Source organism: Diaporthe batatas (genome assembly GCF_019321695.1).
Source record: "Diaporthe batatas strain CRI 302-4 chromosome Unknown Contig00003, whole genome shotgun sequence".
NCBI classification, from domain to species: Eukaryota; Fungi; Ascomycota; class Sordariomycetes; order Diaporthales; family Diaporthaceae; genus Diaporthe; species Diaporthe batatas.
This window is the reverse complement of record NW_025408550.1, coordinates 874343-896566: the sequence shown is the minus strand read 5'-3', so window position 1 is coordinate 896566 and position 22224 is coordinate 874343. Positions and strand designations below refer to the sequence as shown.

At 50.8% G+C, this 22224-nt stretch overlaps 5 protein-coding genes across 5 annotated transcripts; 4 read left to right on the top strand and 1 right to left on the bottom strand.

Moving 5' to 3' along the window:
- Positions 1-1380: 1380 nt before the first annotated feature.
- KVR01_003089 (uncharacterized protein) lies at positions 1381-11443 on the top strand (the record flags this gene model as incomplete). Its single annotated transcript, XM_044782305.1, has 2 exons — positions 1381-1695; positions 1789-11443. The coding sequence occupies exons 1-2, from the start codon at positions 1643-1645 to the stop codon at positions 11441-11443; spliced, it is 9708 nt and encodes a 3235-aa protein (XP_044648104.1). The 5' UTR covers positions 1381-1642.
- Positions 2753-14724, bottom strand: KVR01_003356 (uncharacterized protein; the record flags this gene model as incomplete). The annotated part of the gene is made up of 6 exons (XM_044793986.1): positions 2753-11790; positions 11860-12868; positions 13506-13558; positions 13634-13687; positions 13986-14071; positions 14133-14724. 6 exons carry the CDS (start codon positions 14722-14724, stop codon positions 11725-11727), a joined length of 1860 nt encoding a protein of 619 aa, XP_044648371.1. The 3' UTR covers positions 2753-11724.
- A 1762-nt stretch (positions 14725-16486) lies between these two features.
- On the top strand, positions 16487-17663 carry KVR01_001999 (uncharacterized protein; the record flags this gene model as incomplete). Its single annotated transcript, XM_044794597.1, has 4 exons — positions 16487-16569; positions 16623-16963; positions 17023-17152; positions 17216-17663. The coding sequence occupies 4 exons, from the start codon at positions 16487-16489 to the stop codon at positions 17661-17663; spliced, it is 1002 nt and encodes a 333-aa protein (XP_044647014.1).
- Positions 17664-18507: 844 nt separating this feature from the next.
- Positions 18508-19958, top strand: KVR01_002508 (uncharacterized protein; the record flags this gene model as incomplete). Its single annotated transcript, XM_044782681.1, has 4 exons — positions 18508-18598; positions 18659-18878; positions 18972-19614; positions 19752-19958. The coding sequence occupies 4 exons, from the start codon at positions 18508-18510 to the stop codon at positions 19956-19958; spliced, it is 1161 nt and encodes a 386-aa protein (XP_044647523.1).
- A 629-nt stretch (positions 19959-20587) lies between these two features.
- KVR01_003448 (uncharacterized protein) lies at positions 20588-21169 on the top strand (the record flags this gene model as incomplete). The annotated part of the gene is made up of 2 exons (XM_044781739.1): positions 20588-20703; positions 20773-21169. The coding sequence occupies 2 exons, from the start codon at positions 20588-20590 to the stop codon at positions 21167-21169; spliced, it is 513 nt and encodes a 170-aa protein (XP_044648463.1).
- Positions 21170-22224: the final 1055 nt, after the last annotated feature.

Genomic DNA, 22224 nt, shown 5'->3' with positions numbered 1-22224 from the left:
TAAAAGTATTTTAAAGTTTATTATATTATATTAATAAGTTTAATATATATAATATAATAAGCGGCAACTCTATTAATATATAAAGAATAATATAATAACTATAAAATAACTTTTTATAAAGTTAATATCCACGTATTTAACTTTAATATCTACTTATTTAATAATTTCTATAAATTTATTTAATATTTATTTTTAATACCTCTTTTATATTTATAAGTACTTTTTAAGTTAGTATTAAAAGGTTTTATAATACAATTTTTTTTTAATTTTTAATATTTAAAATATAAACACTTTTAATATACCTTTAATATATCTTTTAACACTTTTTAATAACCTTTTAAACCTTTTAACTCATATATATTTAAGTATTAATTAAATATTAAAAATTAAAAGTTTAAAATATTAAAAGTTAAAAATATTAAAGTTAAAAAGTATAATCTTTACTTTTATTTTTTATTTTTTATTTTTAATAGTTAATTAATATCTAAATATTTAATTAATATTTAAATATATAAAAGTTAAAAAGTATTAAAAGTATATTAAAAGGTGTATTAAAAGGGTGTTAAAAGGTATATTAAAAGATATTAAAAAGTGTGTTAAAAGAGGTATAAAAGGTATATTAAAAGAAGTATAAAAGGGTTTATATATTAAATATTAAAGATTTAAAGAATTTTAATTAAATATATAATTTTATATAAACTTTATATATTAAAAGTTAGAATTATAAGTATATTTTATATTTTATATTTTATATTTTATATTTATATATTTAAATATTATATAAAATACATATTTATATTTTAATATTTTATATTTTATATTTTATATTTTATATTTTATATAATTTTATTAAAAGTTAATATTAAATAAGTTTAAAATATTAAATAAATAAATATTAAAGTTAAATAAATAAATATTAACTCTCTTTTATAAAGTAATTATATTTAAAGTAACTTTTAATAAAAAAACTAATTTAATTCTAATTTAAATATTAAAACTTTTAAGGTATTTTAGATCTTTTTAAGCTTTTTAATTAATGAATTAACTTAATTTAAATAGTCTTATATTAACTTTCACTTAGTCTTAAAGAGTACGAACCTCTAATCTTATAAAATTAACTTGTTTTATAATATTTAGACCCGAAAATCGAGCTCTCGGTGCTGAAAAACAGTGCCTTGAGGTTTAAATTTTTGCCTGAAATGAGCTAATTAGCCGAAGTTGGGCCGCCGGTTAGCGGGTTCAGTACATGACAGTACGTCACGCACAGGTGCATTCGGTAAGCTGCAGGCTGCAGCTGCCAGCGACCCCTGTCCATGTCCACCCGTTTAATGATCTGGGCAATGATCCTGGGGAATTGGAGCTTGACGACGCGACACCATACGAACACCAGCAACCCGTTCTCGCCCGCAATTGGAGCTACTGCGAACCTCGAGCCGACCCGTCCAACTCCCTGCCTGCCCTACGACCTCGAATAATCATCCGCCGACCGGGAGGGAAAAGGGAATGGGATGAAAAGGCATGGCGATTGCAGTCAAGCGCAGAGGAGCTGACAGAGGTTGGGAAGCGTCGACAGCCGCGACCGCCACCTGCGAAAGCGACCGCAGCTAGCTGAGACAAGGTCTGGGCCTGTGTCGCGATCAAGATGGACAGGAGTCCTCTGGGGGACAGTCCCTACGAGAACTCTCCTTTCAGCGGGTATGCCCCCCCCCCCCCCCGATCCATTGCGACATTGCGACTTGGCGACTCCATTGTTGTGGGATGTTGCGCTGACATGTTCACTTCCTGTAGCATCTTCCTTGCCTGGTGCTTGGCCGCCGTCGTGCTCTCCGTCTTCTTCCTCGGCTACTTCAACAGAGCAGTAGCTTCGCTCGTATCCCTCGTGCTTCGATCATATCTTTGGAATGTCTACGGCATATACATCGACATCAAGGCCCTTCAGATCTCCCTGCTAGCCGGTCGTATATTCATAAAGGGCCTTCGGTACCACGGGAACAACGAAACCATCTTCGTACACGATGCATACATCACGTGGTCGTACTGGCAATGGAGGGTGCGGGACGCAGACATCGAAAGAGTAAAAGTTGGGGTCCACGATGCTGCTCAGGGCAGCAATGACAAGAACACAAAGCTACCATGCCGGGTCAATGTTGTCATGTCTGGGCTCGAGTGGTTCATTTACAACCGCAGCGCTGCCTACGACACTATATTGGCCGGCTTAGTCGACGAGGAAACCAGTGCGACTCCCGTACCAAAGGAAGAGGAACATTCCAAGCTGAGGAGACGAGGCGAGAGGACATCAAACGTCCCTCAGCGGGACTCCTCGCCGCAAAAGTCCACGAGTAGCATGAATGGGTTCGGAAAGCCTAGGGCAACAATGCAGTCCTCTGGGTCAGACGAAGAGAATGCCACCTACCCGGACAAAACGGACTCTAAAGATGAGCTTCCGCTATTGCTCCAGTTCTATCCGATCAATCTGCAATGTAACAAGGCTGCTGTGGTCATGGGCAACGAGAATACGCAGGCCATCATGATCGTCAACGCCAAGGGGTTCTCAGGTGAAATCAATGCAAGCGCGACAGAAACGCCCGATCCGTACCGGCAGATCTACAAGATCAAACTCGATAGCCCTGTCATTGAGATGAGGGATAACCTAGATTACAGAGAGGATCAAGTGGACAGGGCAGTCCGAGAGAAGCAAGTGGCAAAGGACTCTGCTCCCCTGCCTAGGCGCTCGTTCTTCCGCCGTTACAGACGCAAGGCTATTTCTCAGCTGCGGCATCTGGTCCCCTTTTGGAGATCATCCGTCGAGTCATTCTCCCCAGGAGAGCGTAGCCCTCTTGCTACTGCCGACAGACAAACCCCCGGGTCCAACCATTGGCAAGGTCTCTCGAGATACTTGGATGACCTTGAGCGAAATGAACAGTTGCGATGGGCTGGCGTGGAATATGCTGCTGTGAATACCATTATGGACACGCCAGAAGCAACCATCACCATCTTTTGGGACACCCCGACCCTCGTTGCACCTCGTCGACCCGGCACCGTCGAAAAGGCAACACGGTCTGAGGACGGTGACAATATCAACGGTGATGAACCACCTGCCTGGGGAATTAACTTGTCAATCAAAGGCGGTTTCGTTAATTACGGACCATGGGCGGATCGCCACCGTGCGGAATTGCAACGGGTGTTCTTCCCGGGGTTGTGCAAGGACTCCCAACCAGCTGAGAAGCTTCCAATAGGGGCCAACAGGGTTCCTACTCAGTTCAAATTGTATGTTGAACTCGACGATGACGTGACCCTCCGAGTACCGATCCGGGAGGAGTCGAAGAACTGGAAGTTCAGAGGCCAAGAGCCTCCTATACGAACCGACAAGGACCGTGACAAGCGCAGCGCGAGGAATCGGCTTAAGCAGAATGACCAAGGTGCCACAGGTGGTTTCGAGCGTCAACACGGATGGCTTGATGTTAAGATTGCCTCTAATGCCACGATATCGTACTCGATGGACATGGTCGCGCATTCCCATGGATTCACCAGCTCTCTTGACCTCGACTTCCCTAAGACCGAGATTACAAGCAGCATCAACCACGAACTTCTTTGGCGATCTGGCAAGCAGCGCATTTCCTGTGACCTCTCCACACCCCTCAAGTGGAATTCGCTTCGCCAATGGCGCTTCGATATAGCCACCGACGCCCTAGAGCTGTTTATCCTCAGGGACCACATCTTTCTCCTGACAGATCTCATCAATGACTGGTCAAGTGGGCCGCCTGCCGATTATCTCGTCTTCACACCTTTCAAGTACTTCCTGGACCTCCATTTCTCGAACCTCAAGCTCTACCTCAATGTTAACGACGGAAACATCATCAACAAGCCGACAGACCTCGAAGACAATGCATATATAATTGTCAAGAGCCCTCTTCTCGAATCGAGCACGTGTATTTCGCTCGACAAGTTTCGGCCTTCACGAAGCATGATCCCTTTCGATGTCCGCGCCGATGAGGCTTTCCTCAGCTTGCACGTTCCGCCATGGAACACGCAAGCAAGCTTTGTCAAATCCATGGACCTTGCAAGACTGGAAAACCTAGTTGTTGATGGCCAGTATCATTACAACGCTGGAACATCTCCATCATTGACGGATACGCTCGTGGTCAACGTAAATGGGCAGTCTCCCGTCGTCCACCTCTATGGTTTTGTGATTAGATATGTCATGAAATTGAAGGACAATTACTTTGGTGACGACGTACACTTCAAGACCTTGGAGGAATTTCAGGACATACTTGATGCGAAGCAGAAAAACCCTGACGCAGACCTCGGGGTGAAGGCCCCGTTCAAGAAGTCCAATGACATGGATGTCATGTTGAGCGTCAGGCTCGATGACCCCAAGATTTTCTTGCCTGCCAATTTATACTCCTCGGAGAACAATGTGCAGATCGATGGGCCGCAAATTTCAGCAGATCTGCGGTTCACGAATTACTATATGGACTTGGATTTGGTTATCAGCCCGCTCCACTTGTCGCTGGGACATGGAGAAAGCGGTCAGGAGACACCTCTCAGTGCCACGGCCACTACTCAACTATTCATCGATGGCATCAACGTCTATGGACACCGTGTATTTGGACTACCGCCAACAGAACCAACCTATCTCTGCAACTGGGATCTAGGCATAGGCGCGGTCACTGGAGAGTGTACCGCCGACTTCCTCACGGCCCTCATGAGAGGAGGCAAAGCCTTCGGCCTGAGCTTCGACGACGACGAGAATGCATTGGCCCCTCCCGCTTCGGTCATCCTGTACGACGTGACGTTTTTGCGAGTTTCTTTGCTTTCTGTCCGATTGTGGCTTCACGTTGAGGAAGCCGCCTTCCTTTTTTCCACCGGCTCCATTGACGTCAACTTTAATGACTGGGCGAGATCGCACTACTCGAAGCGAGCCAATGTCAAGATACCGGACGTGCAGCTGTCGTGTGTAAATGCAGAGTCCGCGTCTCGGCAAAGAACAAGGTCTTATGATACAGTCGAGACAAATCTCCTGGTCCGAACGAGCGTTCACCTGGCCACCATAGCACGGAAGTCCGACTTCTCCAATGAGCGCAGACTTCAACAAGAGCTCATCAGGCGTGAAGACCAGAGGAGCTTGCGAACGCCTTTCCTCCTCCTTCCGGGTCTCCTCGGCGCCTTCAACCCGGAACAAATCGACCCCATGGCTCAGCCTGTGCCACCGGTCCCGCAACCCACGACCGAGGAGGATGTGCCATACGACAACGAGTCTTTGATGTCCAGCGACACATCGCAACACTTCGTGGGTCTCAAGCACAAATCATCGTTCCTTAGCACATCAAGTTCAAGTCAGAGCAGCATCAAAAGACCGTTGAGTTCGCGGCAGTCTTCACGCCACTCCAGACTACCTGAGGGGCTCAGGCCTCTGACAGCGATTGGGCAGCAGAGCCTACACCGTAGAGATCCTTCTGCGTCCACCGGTCGTCACTCGGCATTTTACAGTGCATACGCAGAAGCCTCCGACAGGAGAGACCAGGTGCACAACACGGTGGCTTTCTCCAGTCAATACTTTGCGCCATACTTCCCTCTCGAGACAATTCAACCGGATATCGTGGAGACTCTGGATTCCAGCATCGAGACGGCCGAGGAAGCTTCCGCGGGATCAGCCACGGCCTTCGACCTAGGGGATGTTGACCCAAACAATATGAAAGAGGACAGCGCGTACTCCAGTGTGATGGTGGAACTGCCCGCCGGGTTGACGGCTTTCCTAAACCCGATCGCTGTCAAGAACATCTCATCACTTCTATCTGCGCTGCAACCTTCAGACCCGGAGGACATACTCGATTCCTTGCAAGTCGACGCAATGGGCGACATTTTCTCCAAACAAAGCAAGAAGAAGATGCGAGGGAAAGTCAGCGATCTGATGCTGAGGATACCCAAGGCGAACATCAGATTCGTCAATGCCTCCGAATTGGACTCCTCGGAACCGCCGCAAGAGGAGCAAGACCAATACGACGCTCATGTGGGCGACCTCGTACTCACGACACGGACTCAGAGCTCATGGGAGGACCCTTTTGACCTGACCACCGTCCAGGAAAAAAGCTCATTCCATGTCAGGCTCGGTGTCCTGGAGCTGTCAGCGGCTGAGCGTCTCGCGGTACACCTTGACACGCATGCGGCATTAAAGGCACAAGTTGAAAATGTTATTATTTCTATGGGTACCAAAGACATGACCTATCTCGACGGTGAAGTTGGCAGCATAACAAGCAGCCTTTCATCAGAAAAGATCGAGTATCTCGCAGCTCTGATTCACCGGACCACTGCATTGGCGACAGAGTTGGAGAAGATGTTCAAGCCTACACTCGCTCGCGAAAGTAGGCTTATTAGGTATCTGACCTACAAGCTTGTGACTGAGGGACATGATTCAATTGATCCGATATTCTTGATCCGACCTTCAGCTGTTCTGCGATCTGCCAAGCAACATTTACGGACCTTCGACTCATGGAAGCTGATCGCCCGGCTGAGGCAGATGTGGACAACGCTGAACCCGAACAACAAGGAGCGCCTGAAGATCGAATGCATGGGATCTGAATTCGAGTTCCCTGCCGATGTCCGGCAGCAAGTCGTGCATGCCTTCGAACGTTGGCGGAATTGGGATCTTGGCAGCATAAACAATTCGGAGCTCATACAGAACGTTTTTGGCAAGGATGCAAGCGCAAAGCCAGCTTCGTCCAGACCAGACCTGGCATTCCTTGCTGTTGTGCGCCTCCGAGATACGCGATTCGTACTCGATCCTGGCCCGAAACAGAATGAGATCGTCCTCACCGATGTCACTGCCAGATTCCAGGACGGGAACGTCTTGAGCTCTCACTCCAGCCCAGAATCCCGCAGTGAGGCTTCCCCCCTGACCATGCTCAATGTCTACTGCGGTGAAGGCGCGATCAGACTGAACTGGGACCTTTGCGAGCTTGCAGAGGATGTTCTGAGGCTTTTCGCCAGGCTGCAAACCCAGAAAGAAGCTCGAGCCGAAGAAACCGGCAAAACTCCTGCGAAGTCGACCAGCAAGTCTCTTCATGTCGTTATGTCAATCGGCCGCGGCGAAATGGCATTCGATGCCATCAACCTAAATTCTGTGTCCCTCGCCGATGGCATGAAAGGGTCCCTGCTTATTCGGCACGATTCGAAAGACGTCACCGATACAGACTTTGTTCTCAGCTGTGAAGCCTTCACGTCGCGCCTGCGCAGCCACACCCAAGTCCTCGGTGTCTTCCAGCTGCGTGATCCGGCCCTGATCGCTTCTCATACGTTGCAGGCCACAGAGACTACTGACTCCCACATTATCAAGGCCTCGGCCAGCAGCAAGAAGCTTTCGTTTGCGGTCCAGCAAGACCCAATCGGTCTGCTGGAAGTCCTCGACCTGTTGATCAAGGATGAAGCAGCACAGCTATATCGGTTGAAAAACCACATACCATCTTCGTCGTCACCGAAGGCCAAACATCCGCAGCCAAAGATCAAGGACAGGCTGTCTTCTTTCAGAGTGAACCTTGCAATGTTCCTTGACGAGTATTACATCAGCGTTCCTCTTCTACAGTCCTTGACGTATCGTATCTCCGGTGTCGTGGCTCGTGCTGCTATGGCAGCTAACTTTGGCAAGGAGGTTATCTTCGATTTCGATGTCAAGGAGAACTCTCACGAGATTCAAATTGTAGTTAACAACAAGCCGCGGTCTTTGTCACTTCTTCAAATACCCCCCACGAACGGACGGGTAAAGACAGTGATGGACGAGTCTGAGACCACTGTCACTACCTTTGCGTCGATTGAGCTCATCCAGCTTGACGCTTCTGCAGTCTACAGCTTGCTCAGTGCCCTCAATCGCCCCGAGATATCAAGCTCGGTGAATGACATCCAAGAACAAGTGCAGCTCATCCAAGGACATATTCGGGAGAGCTTCGACTCTGACCAACGATCGCCTTCTCCGCTGATGGATAATATGTCGCCAGACGAGCCCAAGAAGCCCCTGGTTTATGGAGCCCATCTCACATGCGAGGGTCTCGAGATCTTCGGAAACTCACCCTTGAAGTCGGATGCGGAGCCATTGGCCCACATTCTGTTCCATCTGGGTGGAGTGCACTTGCGGGTGGCCAATCGACCAGAGCCTCATAGGCCTGTCCTTGACTTCCCAGAGGTCCACGTGAACCTGCGGCAGATAGAAATGGAGATAGCCAGAGGCACAGAGGACGACGTTCGAACCTGTGGCCGGTTGGCGTTTGGGGCGCTAATCACGGCGACCTCCACGGCTGCGGAGGACGGGTCTGAGCAGAGACATTTCAACGTTGCTACTGATGGATTTGATGTGATTCTCTCACCTGAGACCATCTCCACGGCTGTCGATGTCCTCGGGTACATGGGCGACAAGATCAAGGACCTTGACACATCCCGAGAGCTTGAACTTTTGCGCAAGCTGAGGCAGACCAAACCCAAGATCACCATAAACGACGACGAGGGATCGGTCGAAACAGATTTCCTCGACTCCTTCCTCTCCACAATCAGGTACAACTTTGAGATTCGGAAAATGCAAATCCGCTGGCTCGTCCTGACCGGCACTGAAGAACCCGTGGAGGGCAAGGAGGACCTGGTTTTCACGTGGGACAAGATCGAGCTGGGCACCCGCACAAGGAATTCCGCCAGACTCACAATCGAGAACTTCCAAGTGCAGACGGTTCCAATTGGCCAGGACGAGAGATTGCGGTCTGCTAACTCGGCCCTGATGCCTGAGGTGGTTTTCAATGTGGCTTATGTATCCACATCGAACACTCGCCGCATGGCCTTTCAGGCTGTTGGCAAGTCTCTTAACCTACGCCTCACATCTGGATTCGTCATACCAGTTTCTAACGTCGCTGACTCCATCAACCTGTCCGTCAAAAATGTGCGAAAAGCCTCAGAGCACTGGAATCCACCCCGGAGACCTAGTCAGGCAGCGGCATCAGCGGAGAAGCCACTGGAGCCAAGAAAGACTTTGTTCGGGAACAAGAGGATGGAATCGTTCCTCGTCGATGCTGACTTCGCCGGAGCGGTTGTTTACTTGGCAGCTAAGAAGGAAGCCGATGACGCGTCTCGCTCATCGAGGGCGACGCGTGCTGGACTTGCTGGGAAGTATGGGCAATTTACTGCCGACGACACTGGCAGCAGCACAGTGTTGAAGTCCCCCGGCGTTGCGTTCAAGGTCGAGTACAGGGACCCCGGCAACGAGGACCCCTCTCTGTACGGCGAAATCAAGATCGACGCCTCAAGCAATACGCTGTACCCATCTTTCGTTCCTCTGGTGCTGGACATGACGTCCAGCATCAAAGAGGTCCTCGCAAATGAGCCAGCCAAGGCGGTAGAGCCGCAGCAAGCTCTGGCTAAGACCAAGGCTGCCCAGGAGGACTACCTGCTAGACCCTAGTGCTGTCATTGGCCGGCTCAAGGTGAATTTGGGCTTGCGTATTTGCAAGCAAGAATTTACGCTGAGCTGTCAACCCATCGCACGCGTGGCGGCGTCAGCTGGGTTCGACGACATGTACTTCACAGTCAATACCGTTGCTTCTGCTGATCAAGGCAACTTCTTCGCCATGTCCGGAGCAATAGCCAACCTGCACGCCTCTGTCCGTCATGTATACTCCCGGGAAGAGACAGGTCAATTCAACGTGGACTCGATTGTGTTGTCACTGATGAACAGCAAGCATGTCAGTGGCACCAGTGGTGTGTCAGCCATCCTCAAGCTCAGTCCTATGGAGGTTTCTGTCAACGCAAAGCAGCTTCAGGACTTCCTGCTCTTCAGGGAGATCTGGATACCACGCGACGTCCGACAGACTTCGACGAATCCGATGGCTAAGCTTCAGACGGAGACGTCTCAAGGACCGCAGGGGCATCTGGTGCAGAGATATCAGCAGGTGGCTGCAACAGCGGCTTTCCCCTGGACCGCTACCGTATCTATGTCTGCTCTGGTGATAAATGTTGATCTCGGCCAAGCGATAGGCAAGTCGAAGTTTGCCATCAACGAGTTCTGGGTCTCGTCCAAGAAATCCTCAGACTGGGAGCAAAATCTCTGCCTAGGTTTTGAAAGGATCGGGGTGGACAGTCAGGGCCGCATGAGCGGTTTCGTGGCAATGCGGGAATTCAAGCTACGGACTGCAATCCAGTGGCCGCACAGAGAGCAAGCCCTCAACGAGACGCCCATGATCCAGGCTTCGGTCACCTTCAGTCAGTTCCGAATCAAGGCCGCCTTTGACTACCAGGCCTTCCTCGTTGCGGACATAACATCAATGAAGTTTCTCATGTACAATGTCAGAAGAGCCCAGGAGGGCAGCGGGGACCGTCTCGTGGCGACCTTCGACGGAGAGGCGGTGCAAATCTTCGGAACCACCACGTCTGCTGCGCAAGGAGTGGCTCTGTACCAAGCGTTTACCAAACTCGTGGCAGAGCGCAAGGCCAGCTTCCAGACATCACTCAAGGAGATCGAGAAGTTCATGAAGAGAGGGTCAATCGCTTCCAGCATCGTGGCGGTCCAGAGACCGTCCATCTCCAAAGCCCAAGGCGATGACGTCCTGGCGAAAGCGCCCATCTCGCTCGACACCGATGTCGTGGTAACGCTCAAGGCGCTCAACCTCGGCATCTTCCCCACCACCTTCTCGGACCACCAGGTGTTCAAGATGGAAGCGCTCAACGCGCAGGCCCGCTTCGCCGCGTCGATCGACGACCGGCGCGTGCACAGCATCCTGGGCCTCACGCTAGGCCAGCTGCGGATCGGGCTCGCCGGGGTGCGGACGATGGAGGCGCCCAAGGCGCTGAGCGAGCTGACGGTCGAGGACGTGACCGCGTCGGCGACGGGGTCCCGGGGCGGGACGATCCTCAAGGTGCCCAAGGTGGAGGCGGTGATGCAGACGTGGCAGAGCCCGCAGTCGCGGCACATCGACTACATCTTCAAGAGCGCGTTCGAGGGCAAGGTCGAGGTGGGGTGGAACTACAGCCGCATCTCGTACATCCGCGGCATGTGGGCGAACCACACAAAGACCCTCGCGCAGGCCTACGGCAGAGAGGTCGTGCTGCCCTCCGCCATCAAGGTCACGGGCGTGCTCCCCGAGCCGCAGAAGCAGTCCTCCCCTGCGCCGGCTGACGCCTCGCAGCAGGAGCAGGAGAAGGAAGAGGGCGGCGGCAAGAAGACGGCGCAGGGCCAGGGCAAGATCACGGCCGAGGTGGACCTCCCGCAGTCCAAGTACGAGTACAACGCGCTCGAGCCGCCCGTCATCGAGACGCCGCAGCTGCGCGACATGGGCGAGGCGACGCCGCCGCTCGAGTGGATCGGCCTGCACCGCGACCGCCTCCCCAACCTGACGCACCAGATTGTCATCGTGAGCCTGTTGGAGCTCGCTGGGGAGGTGGAGGATGCCTACAGTAGTATTCTGGGGAGTTCGTGAGTGTCAGGGCAGGTGAAAAGCAAGCATCGGGGAGGTATTCGTCATTTTCTTCTGGGAGTGTGTGTGAGGGAGGATTCAGATCTTGGTTGTGCATAGCATGCGGTAAGCACATGGCATGGGTAAATGGTGTTTAGCATTGTGTAGTAGTTGTTCTAATTTTATTAATTTCGTTCTGTGGCATCATGCGTTGGTTCTGTTTGCACTTTGGGATGTGGGCTACTCTTCAGTCGGGTCTGCCTGCTTGGTGTGCACACTCCCCGTCGCACGACACGTAAGAGAGACTAAACCATGGCATCATACACTATCTCCAGAATAGCCTCCTTGATCGTGAACATCGCCACGGGTTCCTATACAAGTATGATACTATTAGTCCCATACTTGATCCTGCATGGTGCAGTGTCGTGATGCTTGCTTACCTCTTCGGTAGGCTCCACCCCAGCCGACAAGACTATCTTGTCCCCGGGCATCAACGAAGACAAGAAACCCCCGCCGTCTACAAAGGCTTCCGGATCTTGAATTTCAGGGTTGTTGTCCGGTGGCCAGTCAACTCGACGGTAAGTTTCGCGACATCGAGGGCGAACAACCTCTGCCGTGGGGCCCTCATCGAACTGCTCCCCACTCAATTCTGACGGTAGATCATCTGATACTCTTCTGCTGCTGTGGTTAGGTATCACCCAAACCACCCTATCATGGTGCCTGACCGCCATCCACTCGTCCCCCACCCTGAAGTCCGGATCCCCTTGCCAGTCGCCCGAGTCTTCCGAGTCGCAGCGCCTCCTCGGCGACGGCGTCCTCTGCGACCCAGGCTCAGGCACCCGCCGGGCCACGCACCCGTGGACGACATATCCATTTACCGGCGGGTTAGTGGGGGCCCTGCGCACAGCCCGCAGGATGAGCAGCTTGAACCAGGTGCTGCCGCGCCGGCGACGGTCCCCCTCGTCCGTCAAGTCGTCGTCGCTGTCGCCGGGGTAGTGGTAGTACGGTTCCGCCGGGCCGATCCGGCGGACCTCGCAGCCGCGCACCTGCAGCGTGACGGAGGTCGCGCGGGCAAAGTCCCGCGGCAGCCCCGGCGCCATCAGGTACCAGGGCCGGCCGCCCCCGGAGGTGTAGGACATGGGCCCCACCTGGCTGCTCGTGACGCGGGGGCGGTAGTCGGCGTGGGCCAGGATGGAGAGCGCCAGCTCGGAGGGCAGGTGGCCTGGCGCGGCCTGGAGCCGGAGGCCCATGAGGATGTGGGTTGCGATTTGGATGTCCTGGCGGGTTGGGTTGAATCCTTTGTGCGCGGGCTCTAGCTGGGGTGTCTCGGTTTCTCTTCTTGAGGGGCGGCTGTTATTGCCGGAGCGTGTGGAGGAGAATGTGTTGCCCATCTTGCGCAGGTATTTACGTGCGGCACTTGCCTCTTGGGTATGAATTTGAAAACTTGGTCTTGCGGGATGAGGAGGATTCTCGCGAGATGGGACCTATCATTTTCTATAACTGCGGCGGCTGCCTGATATTCGACCAGGACTTACGTCGCCAGCTGACGCCGCACACGCAAGCCTCATGCTATCTGTTGTAGTTGGTTAGGACTTTTCATAATCCATTTACAAGTGCAACTGCTTCACATTTACTTTTTGTTCTCAATCCGGTGCCAGATGCGTTCACATAGACTTCATCGTTGAGGTTCTCCACATTTATCGAGCCTGGATAAGCAGATCCGGCCCGCTTCCCTTCTTCTGTAGTGCTATATCCATACACTCCTTCTTCTTATGCTTAGGCAGTGTTAAAAAAATTTCAATACTGCCAAGTGACATCAATGGCTGCCTACCTAGTTAAGTGGGTAGGTAGCAATCTATCCTGCTATGATTGCATCGAGGTAGCCAGCTAGTAAAGCATCGACTGTTGTTGCTGCATCCACATATAGGCCGCGAATTTCCTGGCAATTGGTCACTGCCAATGTTCTCAGGGAGATCCCAATATACTATCTTTTGAAACTCGTGCCAGTTACCGGTGATCATCCTGAATAAACACAGCATTTATTGGCTCTTCCTCTCCCACTTTGGGTTGCTCGGCTCTGTCCCACCGGCGAAAAAATGACTTCACAGCCGGATTGGGATCGGGACTTTTCACCGCAGCCTTATTTGGGCGGAACAATGCATATTTGTGTGGCAGTGTTGACTAACTAGATAGCCAGAAACCAGTTTCTCTCACAGGGTGCTTGTTATATTGTTGCTTGATCCGTTTCAATATGCCAACGACGAGTGCCTGGCGGAAGATACCATGCATTATCAAGCATCTGTCAAAACTCTTCCACAACATCAAGGTCAGATTCTCGATATATATGAGGACTATTTTTTTGCGTAAGATAGCTCGACGAGAGCCTCCGCAACCCTGAACTTCCATGCCCACCTCTGTTCAAGCACAGAAACGTTAGTCAAGCACTACACGCATGATGTGTTAGTATTATTAGGACGCCTACATATGCCCTGGCCCATACAGCAATCTTATCACCAGGCCTTAACAGGGACAAAAAGTGACCGTGATAGCCAACATGCTCACGCACATCGTCGTCATGCTCACACTCTTCACATGGTTTAGGTCCGGCTTTCCAGTCGGCTTGATAGGTGTCCCAACCTGAAACTTTCGTGCCTGTAGAGGGGTTTATTTGGTAAGCCCCCGAGCGACACTTCCCAAAGGGCATGATACATACGACTTCGAGGCACCCTAAAAGTGAAGTTGCCCTCATACGGGACCATTCGCCAGCCCAAAGACGAAAGGTCTTCCCATGCATACAGCGGCGTGCGGTAGGTCCACGTCAAAAATTGTTCAAGAGGGCCCAGGTGGAACGACGAGGAATACGGTAGGCGACGCAGAATGCACACCTCAAACCAGCTACGGCTGTCGTCGGACGTCCCGTCGCCGGTCATCATCCTCGCCCAGTTCTGTTCGGCGGCGCGCATCTGCAGTGTCATCCGCGATGCGACGTCAAATTTCCGCGGCAGCGGTTCTGTCGTCAGATATAGTGCCGCGAAGGTGCGGGAACCCCTCCAGTGGAGAGCCCTGTATGTGCGCTCCTCGGACCGTCTTGTGACAACGCATGGCTGGTACTCCACCATTGCTATAATGGACTCCACAATCTCAAGGGGCAGACGGTTTGGTGCCGGCATTGGGAGTGGCTTCTGGAGCGGAAAATGATTCGTCGCGGACCGAACTTGAATCTGCATGAGAATGTTTTGTATCTCCTCCACATATTTTCTTTTGGGTTCAGGGCCCAGATGAGCACGTTCAAGTTTTTGCGCCATTGTCAGGGGTTTGTTGGAGCAATTAAATCATACAGATTGCGGAATTTGTCAAGAGTGAAAATGGCAGATGTGGCTATAATAGAAGAGAAGTTAGGACATTAAGTAGGAAATAAGGGGCATGGGTGTTTGCTGACTTAGTAACAAAAAGCTTCATACTTCTTAAATTCATCACTTTCCTTCACTACATAAGAATGTGTTGAACCGTTCTTTATGAATAAAATTATGCTGAATCTAGCTTTCTAATCGTCTCTTAACTATACAGCTCAAGTGCTCTCTAAGAAGCTACTATTATGTAGAATAAGCGATAGCGTCAGGCTATAACTATTCATGCCAGCACTATTAACAAGGTACCAACCTTAGTAGATTTTAGTCTGTCATGCTTGAAGCTATCATGATATCCCACTGACCTAGTCTACACCGCTATACAAAAGTCTAACACCGTGTGACTTGGGCCTTAACGACAGATTGTCCGTAATGTATAGTAATGAAGGACACTGTCCCATTTTCTATCTAGTCTAAATTAGACCGGTTCTCGGGCAATTTATAGCTGCATCTAGATCGGGCACAATGAAAGTACACTCCATAGAAACTATAGCTATTTTCGTTAGAGTATTTCACTAGCTGCTTAGTCATTAAATAACTAGAAGTACATCAAGAATGCCTCGAGTGGTTTCGTTTTTAATCCCTATACATGTAGAATACGTGGCGCCTTTATATGGTGGTAAACGCTCAAGACCTAGCGTTTAAAGAAATACAGTGCCAATAACAGTGGAAATAGAATACAGTACGTGGGCACGTGGCTGAGCCTCGTACCGCACAGACAAGGCTGGAAGGTATCGCTCCCGACGGCGCCGCTCACTAGAAAGCCGGCGAGGAATGCCTCGAACTTTTCCCACCTCGCCTTCCAAGAGATACCAACTGCGCCAAGGCAAAATATGAAGGACTGCGATATCATCAAATAAAGTTCATCCCAGTCTAAATACAAGCTTCTCCAGTTCCTATTAGGCAGCCTACTCGCTATTCCCCAGCAATGCGTCGGGACTATACTCCAGAGCTCGGCCAATGGATTGAGGAACTCTTCGGGATCTGACCGCCAGGCTGCGAGGGCGGCGAGAGCCATAAGAGGACAAGGGTAACACAAGACCATGTTAACACGATCAATCTATGAGGCAACCATTTCTAGGATGTCAACCATTAATATAATAAGCCTCAAGTGTGGGCCGCCAAGTCATGATTGTAAGGCCCGAGAATCCGATCTCACAGATCAAGTCTCCATGTTATTCCGCAGCCATTTCCTCTGCTCTCCCGTTGTGGAAGTAAGAGGGAAGCACGCTGAGCTCTCGGAACCTCTACCGAAGCGCCTCGACCTAAACTCTTCGACTTGCATGGTTGAGATTCTTCCGTCTTGGTGATCGCGCTAAAGCAACTACGTCGCATTTGCAAACGTTTCGCAAGAGAGATGGATCCAATTCATAGATCCTTAATGTATCGATCTCAAATGATAGTTCGTGGGCGGTGTACCTGCGCTTGGCCAGAGACCAATGTCGAGGGCAAGTAACCACATTTGTCGATTCTTGGTATGGAACTGGAGCACCCGCAATTTCCACCAATAAGACTGGGCAAGGAGATCGTCATGTAAGTCATCCTCGAACAATATAACAGATGCCATATTCGAGTTCAAATAAGCCATAATCCCAGCATCATCCCAAAGAAGACGGAATAAAGCAGATCAAAAGATCAAATCAAACCTCTCTCACCCATCATGAAGCTCTCCTCGACCCTTGTTGCTGCTTTTCTGAGCGGCACTGCTGTCGCTCAAGCGCCCTTGTATGGGCAATGCGGAGGGTAAGTATGCAAGAGCCCAGTCGGCAGTCTTGAGCTGACACGGGTGCCTACAGCTCTGGCTGGACTGGAGCGACTTCGTGCGTGTCTGGTGCCTCATGCGTCGCGTCCAACGAATGGTACAGTCAATGTCTACCGTCTGGCTCTGGCGCGTCATCAACAACCTTGACGTCCTCGACAAGGACAACGACTTCGAAGACATCTTCGACCAAGTCGTCGTCGACCAAGACAACAACAAGCAAGGCCTCTACGACTTCTGGGTCTAGCGGTGGTACCCCACCGGCAGGCGTCACCACGGTATTCCCTGCGGCTGCCGGGGAGTCTGCAGCAGCCTCGCCAATTCTTGTTCCCGCTGGCGCTTCCTATGATGGTGGCATGAAGCGATTCTCTCGCAACCGTGAGTACTTCAGCAGGTATCCTTTTTGTCCAGGCCGTCACTGACTAGCTTGCGTCCAGCCGACACCTGCCAAGAACAGACGGAGACCGACGAGGCTGCTGCCATGTTTATCCTCGAAGACGGAGCCAAGATCTCAAATGCCATCTTGAGCAAAGCCCAAGCCGAAGGGATCCATTGTCGCGGAGCGTGGTAAGTGTAGCATCAAAGGCTTACAACCACTGTCGATTTCATAACACTAATAAGAATCGACAGCACAATCCAGAACGTCTGGTGGGAAGATGTGTGCGAGGACGCCGCCACCTTCAAGCAGGCAGCCGGCTCGACATCGTACGTTATCGGCGGTGGCGCACGGGGTGCCTCAGACAAGATCTTCCAGTTCAATGGGCGAGGCACAGTCTCCATCAAGAACTTCTATGCCGAGGACTATGGAAAAGTCGTTCGCAGTTGCGGTGATTGCACGGCGAACGGAGGACCCCGCAATGTCATCCTCGACAACGTTGTTGCCAAAGATGGCGGCGTCCTCTGCGGCATCAACTCCAACTATGGCGATACTTGCCGCATCTCCAACAGTTGTCAGGACTCGGGCAAGAGCTGCGACCGATACAAGGGTGTTGTGAAGGGTGAAGGCAGCACCTCGAAGATCGGTAGCGGTCCTGACGATGTCTCCTGCTTCGTGTCCGGCTTCAGCGAGACTTGCTAAATGGCTGTGCGCCTGCTTCTCGCCCGCAGAAAACTCCACAAATGGACGCAACTTTGTGCATACGTTTGGGGCCATGAGCTCAATATTGATAGCAAATCGAATGAGACTCTTATTGTAGTGTAAGCCGGGCCATCCTGCAATCATGTCTAACAGAGTACCCGCTTCGTAATACGTTTTTCTGATGAAAGGAGTGAGTTCCTGCTGGACAGACTTGACACTGAGTGCGTCCAAAAGGCAGTGCATTGTGGAAGAACAATAATATTTGAAGACAACATTATCGAAATTCTGTGACCAGTGGTTGTGGTACGTAGATGGACGAAACTATTAGGAATTTCATGTGACAGTTCGGTCTCGAAATCGTCTGTAAAAGCAGCTCGGTCGGTTCCCGCAGTTGTGCCTGGGGTGATATCAATGGCTTCACCCTATCAGCGCGTCGAGTGCGCCACTTGCACCTGTTTAGATGATGACGCTGTAGAGTTTTATTGCTGACAACATTGAATATCTTGTTGGCGCCACCTGGGCAGCCGGACGTAATGCGTACGCTTATACGCCTATACGCTCATCTACAGGGCTGATGAGCTCAGCCACATCCGCACGACTCAGAGTCACTTAACAGCCCTGACCAGAGTTTTGGAATCACTGATTCTTGGAACTGAGGTAATAGCCGATGAGGCCATGACATAGGTCTTTGCGAATATAAAAGCACCGTCTCGCTCTTCGTCTTTTTCGCACTCAAGAGCAGGACCCAAGACACGATCGGCAGAATACCACATAACTTTCCTAAGTAAAGCGATACTAGTAAAAGAGCACCATGAAACATTTTTCGACCATACAAGTTGTTGCCATGGCCGAGCTCATGAGCCTAGCAGGAGCCGCAGCTGCCAAGCAATGCGTCCAGCTCCAGGTCCCTGTCCCGGTGATCGCCAACAACTCTCGTCAGTCATACCCATTATTTTGTGCCTCATCTCTTGATTATTAATTTCGTATAAAATCAGACTACGAGATGCCGCGCGTTGACAGTGGCATCGATGCTATCGGCTGGGAGCTCAACGTCACCACGTGGTCCGCGCCCAGCTTCCTGGAGCGCAACACCGGGCCAGTGTCAGTGGACCGGACCTTCAACATCAGCGCACAGCTCTGTGTGCCCTCGGCGTCGGGCGGGTCCAAGGCGGGTTTCCTACAAATAGCGACTCAGGGTCTAGCGTGGGATAAGAGGTGAGTCTACCCATGAAATTGCAAAGATAGACAGTGATGTTCTCTGCTAGAAGACCTCAACTTCTAATTCTTTCATTTGATTTTGACGAGAAGATACTGGGACATCGAGGTCAACCCTCAAGAGTACTCCTACCTTGACGCTGTAATCAGCCAAGGCTATTCCCTCCTGACCTACGACCGCCTTGGCACAGGCCAGTCTGAGATCCCAGACGACGCCTACGACATCGTGCAGATCCCGACAGAAGTCGAGATACTAGCTGGGCTGACCAAGCTCGCGCGCAGTGGCAAGCTGCTTGGGTCATCTACCATCGTCGCCGCCACCAACACCACCGCCAACATTTTCACCGCGGCAGACCCACCATCCAAGATCATCCACGTCGGCCACTCCCTAGGTTCCTACATAACCAGCGGCCTCCTTGCCCACCACGGTGACCTCTCTGATGGCGCCGTGATGACTGGGTACTATCTCAACTCCCATCTGGGCCTCGTCAACGTGTCCTTCTTTGACCACGGCTTCGCGGCTGAGAGCGCCCCAGCAAAGTTCGCGCACTATCCTTCAGGATACCTCTTGTCCACCGGGCCGGAGAATATGCAAAAGACTTTCTTGAGGGCGGGCGCGTTCGCGCCGGAGATGCTGGATTATTTGGACGAAGTTAAGCAGCCTGAGGCAGTGGGGACGTATGCTTCTGAGAGTGTTGTTTTTGGGCCTGCTACGGATTTCAAAGGGCCGCTTCAGGTATGGTTGACAAACTCTCTTCCGTCTTTCCCCCATTGAATTCCACTTTAGAAGTCTTTGTCGGTGGTTCAAGATAGATGATAGCTGTGGCGGTGATCGTCTTGCTCAGTCTGCTGACAATCTTAACCTTGTAATAGTTCATCACCGGCGAGTACGACTTCCCGACCTGCGGCGGCGATTGCAATGGCATCGGAACCCCAGAGCTTGTCGAGACGCTCTTCCCGGGTGCGGTGAATCCGTCCATTTACCTTCAGCCGAATACTGGGCACGCGCTCACGCTGCACTACAATGCGTCTGCCGGCTTCCAAGTCATGTTTGAATACTTGAGTGCGAATGGGCTATAGGATTATTATGGATGTGCCATTAGTAGTTGGATGACTGTATGTGGCCCATATTAGATGTAATAGAGCTTATGTTTGTCCGGGCCAACTTAGAACGACTTTTTCTTTTTGCTTTATTGGTCTTTGAGCGTTTAACACTGTATGAAGGTGCTGTGTATGTCTTTGGATGTATATGGTATACAAGTGAAACCAGTTACTATATAACTACGAATATAGAGTGTGCCGCCGCTGATATGGCCGCGTCCAAATAACGCGAGGAGAGAGAAGGGTACCTGGGTAGTCGTGGGGTTACAGTAGAGTGGGAACTTCCGGACACAACATCAATAACCGAGCCTATCATGTCCCCAACTTCTCCATGAGTCTCCATTCCCTCTAATTCAGTTCGTCACCCGGCTGAACGCCAAGATTTTCTCCATAGCCGAGCATCAACCGCGCCAATACCATCTAAAGTTGCATCAGGTTCTTGGTGGTAGTGACAAGCTTAACCAGGCCGCGGGTGACCCGCAAGTGGACTTATTACTGGACGGTCGTTACAATAACATTGAATATGGCCCCCTTCCTATATAAAGTGGGCGGAACAGTGGATGCACCGTACTTTGCTCTTTCCACCCATTGACGAAAGTAACCTCACCATGCATGCATTGTCGTCCCTGGCGACACTTGTCAGCCTCTGTTCGAGGCTGACTGCCGCGTTCACCAATCCCATCAGGACAGGGAGCGACCCTCAAATGGTCTATGTCGATGGACTGTGCGTTTAACCAACATACCAAATACTACCAAACCATCCGCTTCGATGATGATCTTCTAACTTCAACAGATACTACCTGACATCAACAACATGGACAGACGTCCGCATCACTTCCGCCCCGACCATCGACGGGCTTAAGACGGCCGAGTCCAAGGTTATCTACTCGGACACGACAAGCAACCCCAACATCGCCTGCAACTTTTGGGCGCCCGAGATGCACATCGTCGGAGGCCGATGGTATGTCTACTTCAGCGCGAGCGTGTGCGACCCGGATTGGGGCATCGTCCTGCCCAGCCTCAGGGTGTATGTCCTCGGTGGCGGTGCCGAGAATCCTCTATCGTCGAATTATGAACTGCTTGGGCCCATCACGCCGCCCAATTACAGCGAAGGGATGCTTGATGCTGTGAGTAAAGCTGCTCTCAGCCGGGACTCTTACATCATGCCATATGAGGCTAATCAGGATTGATCCCTTCAGACTCTGTTTGATATCGACGATACTACATATTTCTTGGTAAGTTCTCGATTAAATGGCCTCTTTAAACTCAATATAATAATGGTGGGTTTAGTACTCCGCCGTAGACGGCCCAGCAAGCCCCAATGGCGCCTCCCTCTGGATCTCCAAGCTTCTCTCCCCAACACAGGCCGGCAACGCCACCATGCTCGCGGAGCCGACGCTCGCCTGGGAGCAGGAGGACTCGCCCGTGCTCGAGGGGCCCTACGGCATCGTCTCCCCCGGCGGCACGGTCTACGTGGTCTACTCGGCCGACTCGTGCAACACGCCGGCCTACAAGCTCGGGGCCCTGGAGCTGCTCGCCAATGCCACCGACCCGCTGCTGCCGGCGTCCTGGGCCAAGCTCCCCGAGCCCATCTTCCAGACGACCAACGGGCTGTACGGGCCGGCGCACAACGCGTTCTTCAAGAGCCCCGACGGGACCGAGGACTGGATGGTGTTCCATGCGAACCTGAAGGAGACTGATGGATGTGGGTCGACGAGGCAGACGTTTATACAGAAAGTCGGGTGGGACGAAAATGACAGGCCTGATCTTGGTGTGCCTTTGCCCGTTGGGACGGAGATTGCGCCGCCGTCCGGGGAGTGAGGAGCAGCTGTGCTGGCCCTTCCGCCCTCACCGCGTTAAGTAATCTTGGAACCATTATAAGGACTATCTTAACTTTAAATTACTATAAAAATAGTTTAAAATAGAGTTAATTAAAGATAATAGAAAAAAAGATATATTACTTTAAGTATTATATATAATATAGAGCTAATATTTACTTACCTAGTAATTATGTCTACTTACCTAATTTTTTACTAACTACTCACCCAGTATAAGGATTTACATGTAGGGCCTATATAAAACTATATATTTAACTAGGATTCTCTAAATTTTCAAAACTTTTAGTATAAGCCCCTTCTGGCACACCTTCTAGCACACCTTCTAGTACACCTTCTTTTAGGCTGTATGTATTTAGGTACTAACTAAGTATTTAGATACTAACTAAACGCTAGAAGGCTAGAAGTCT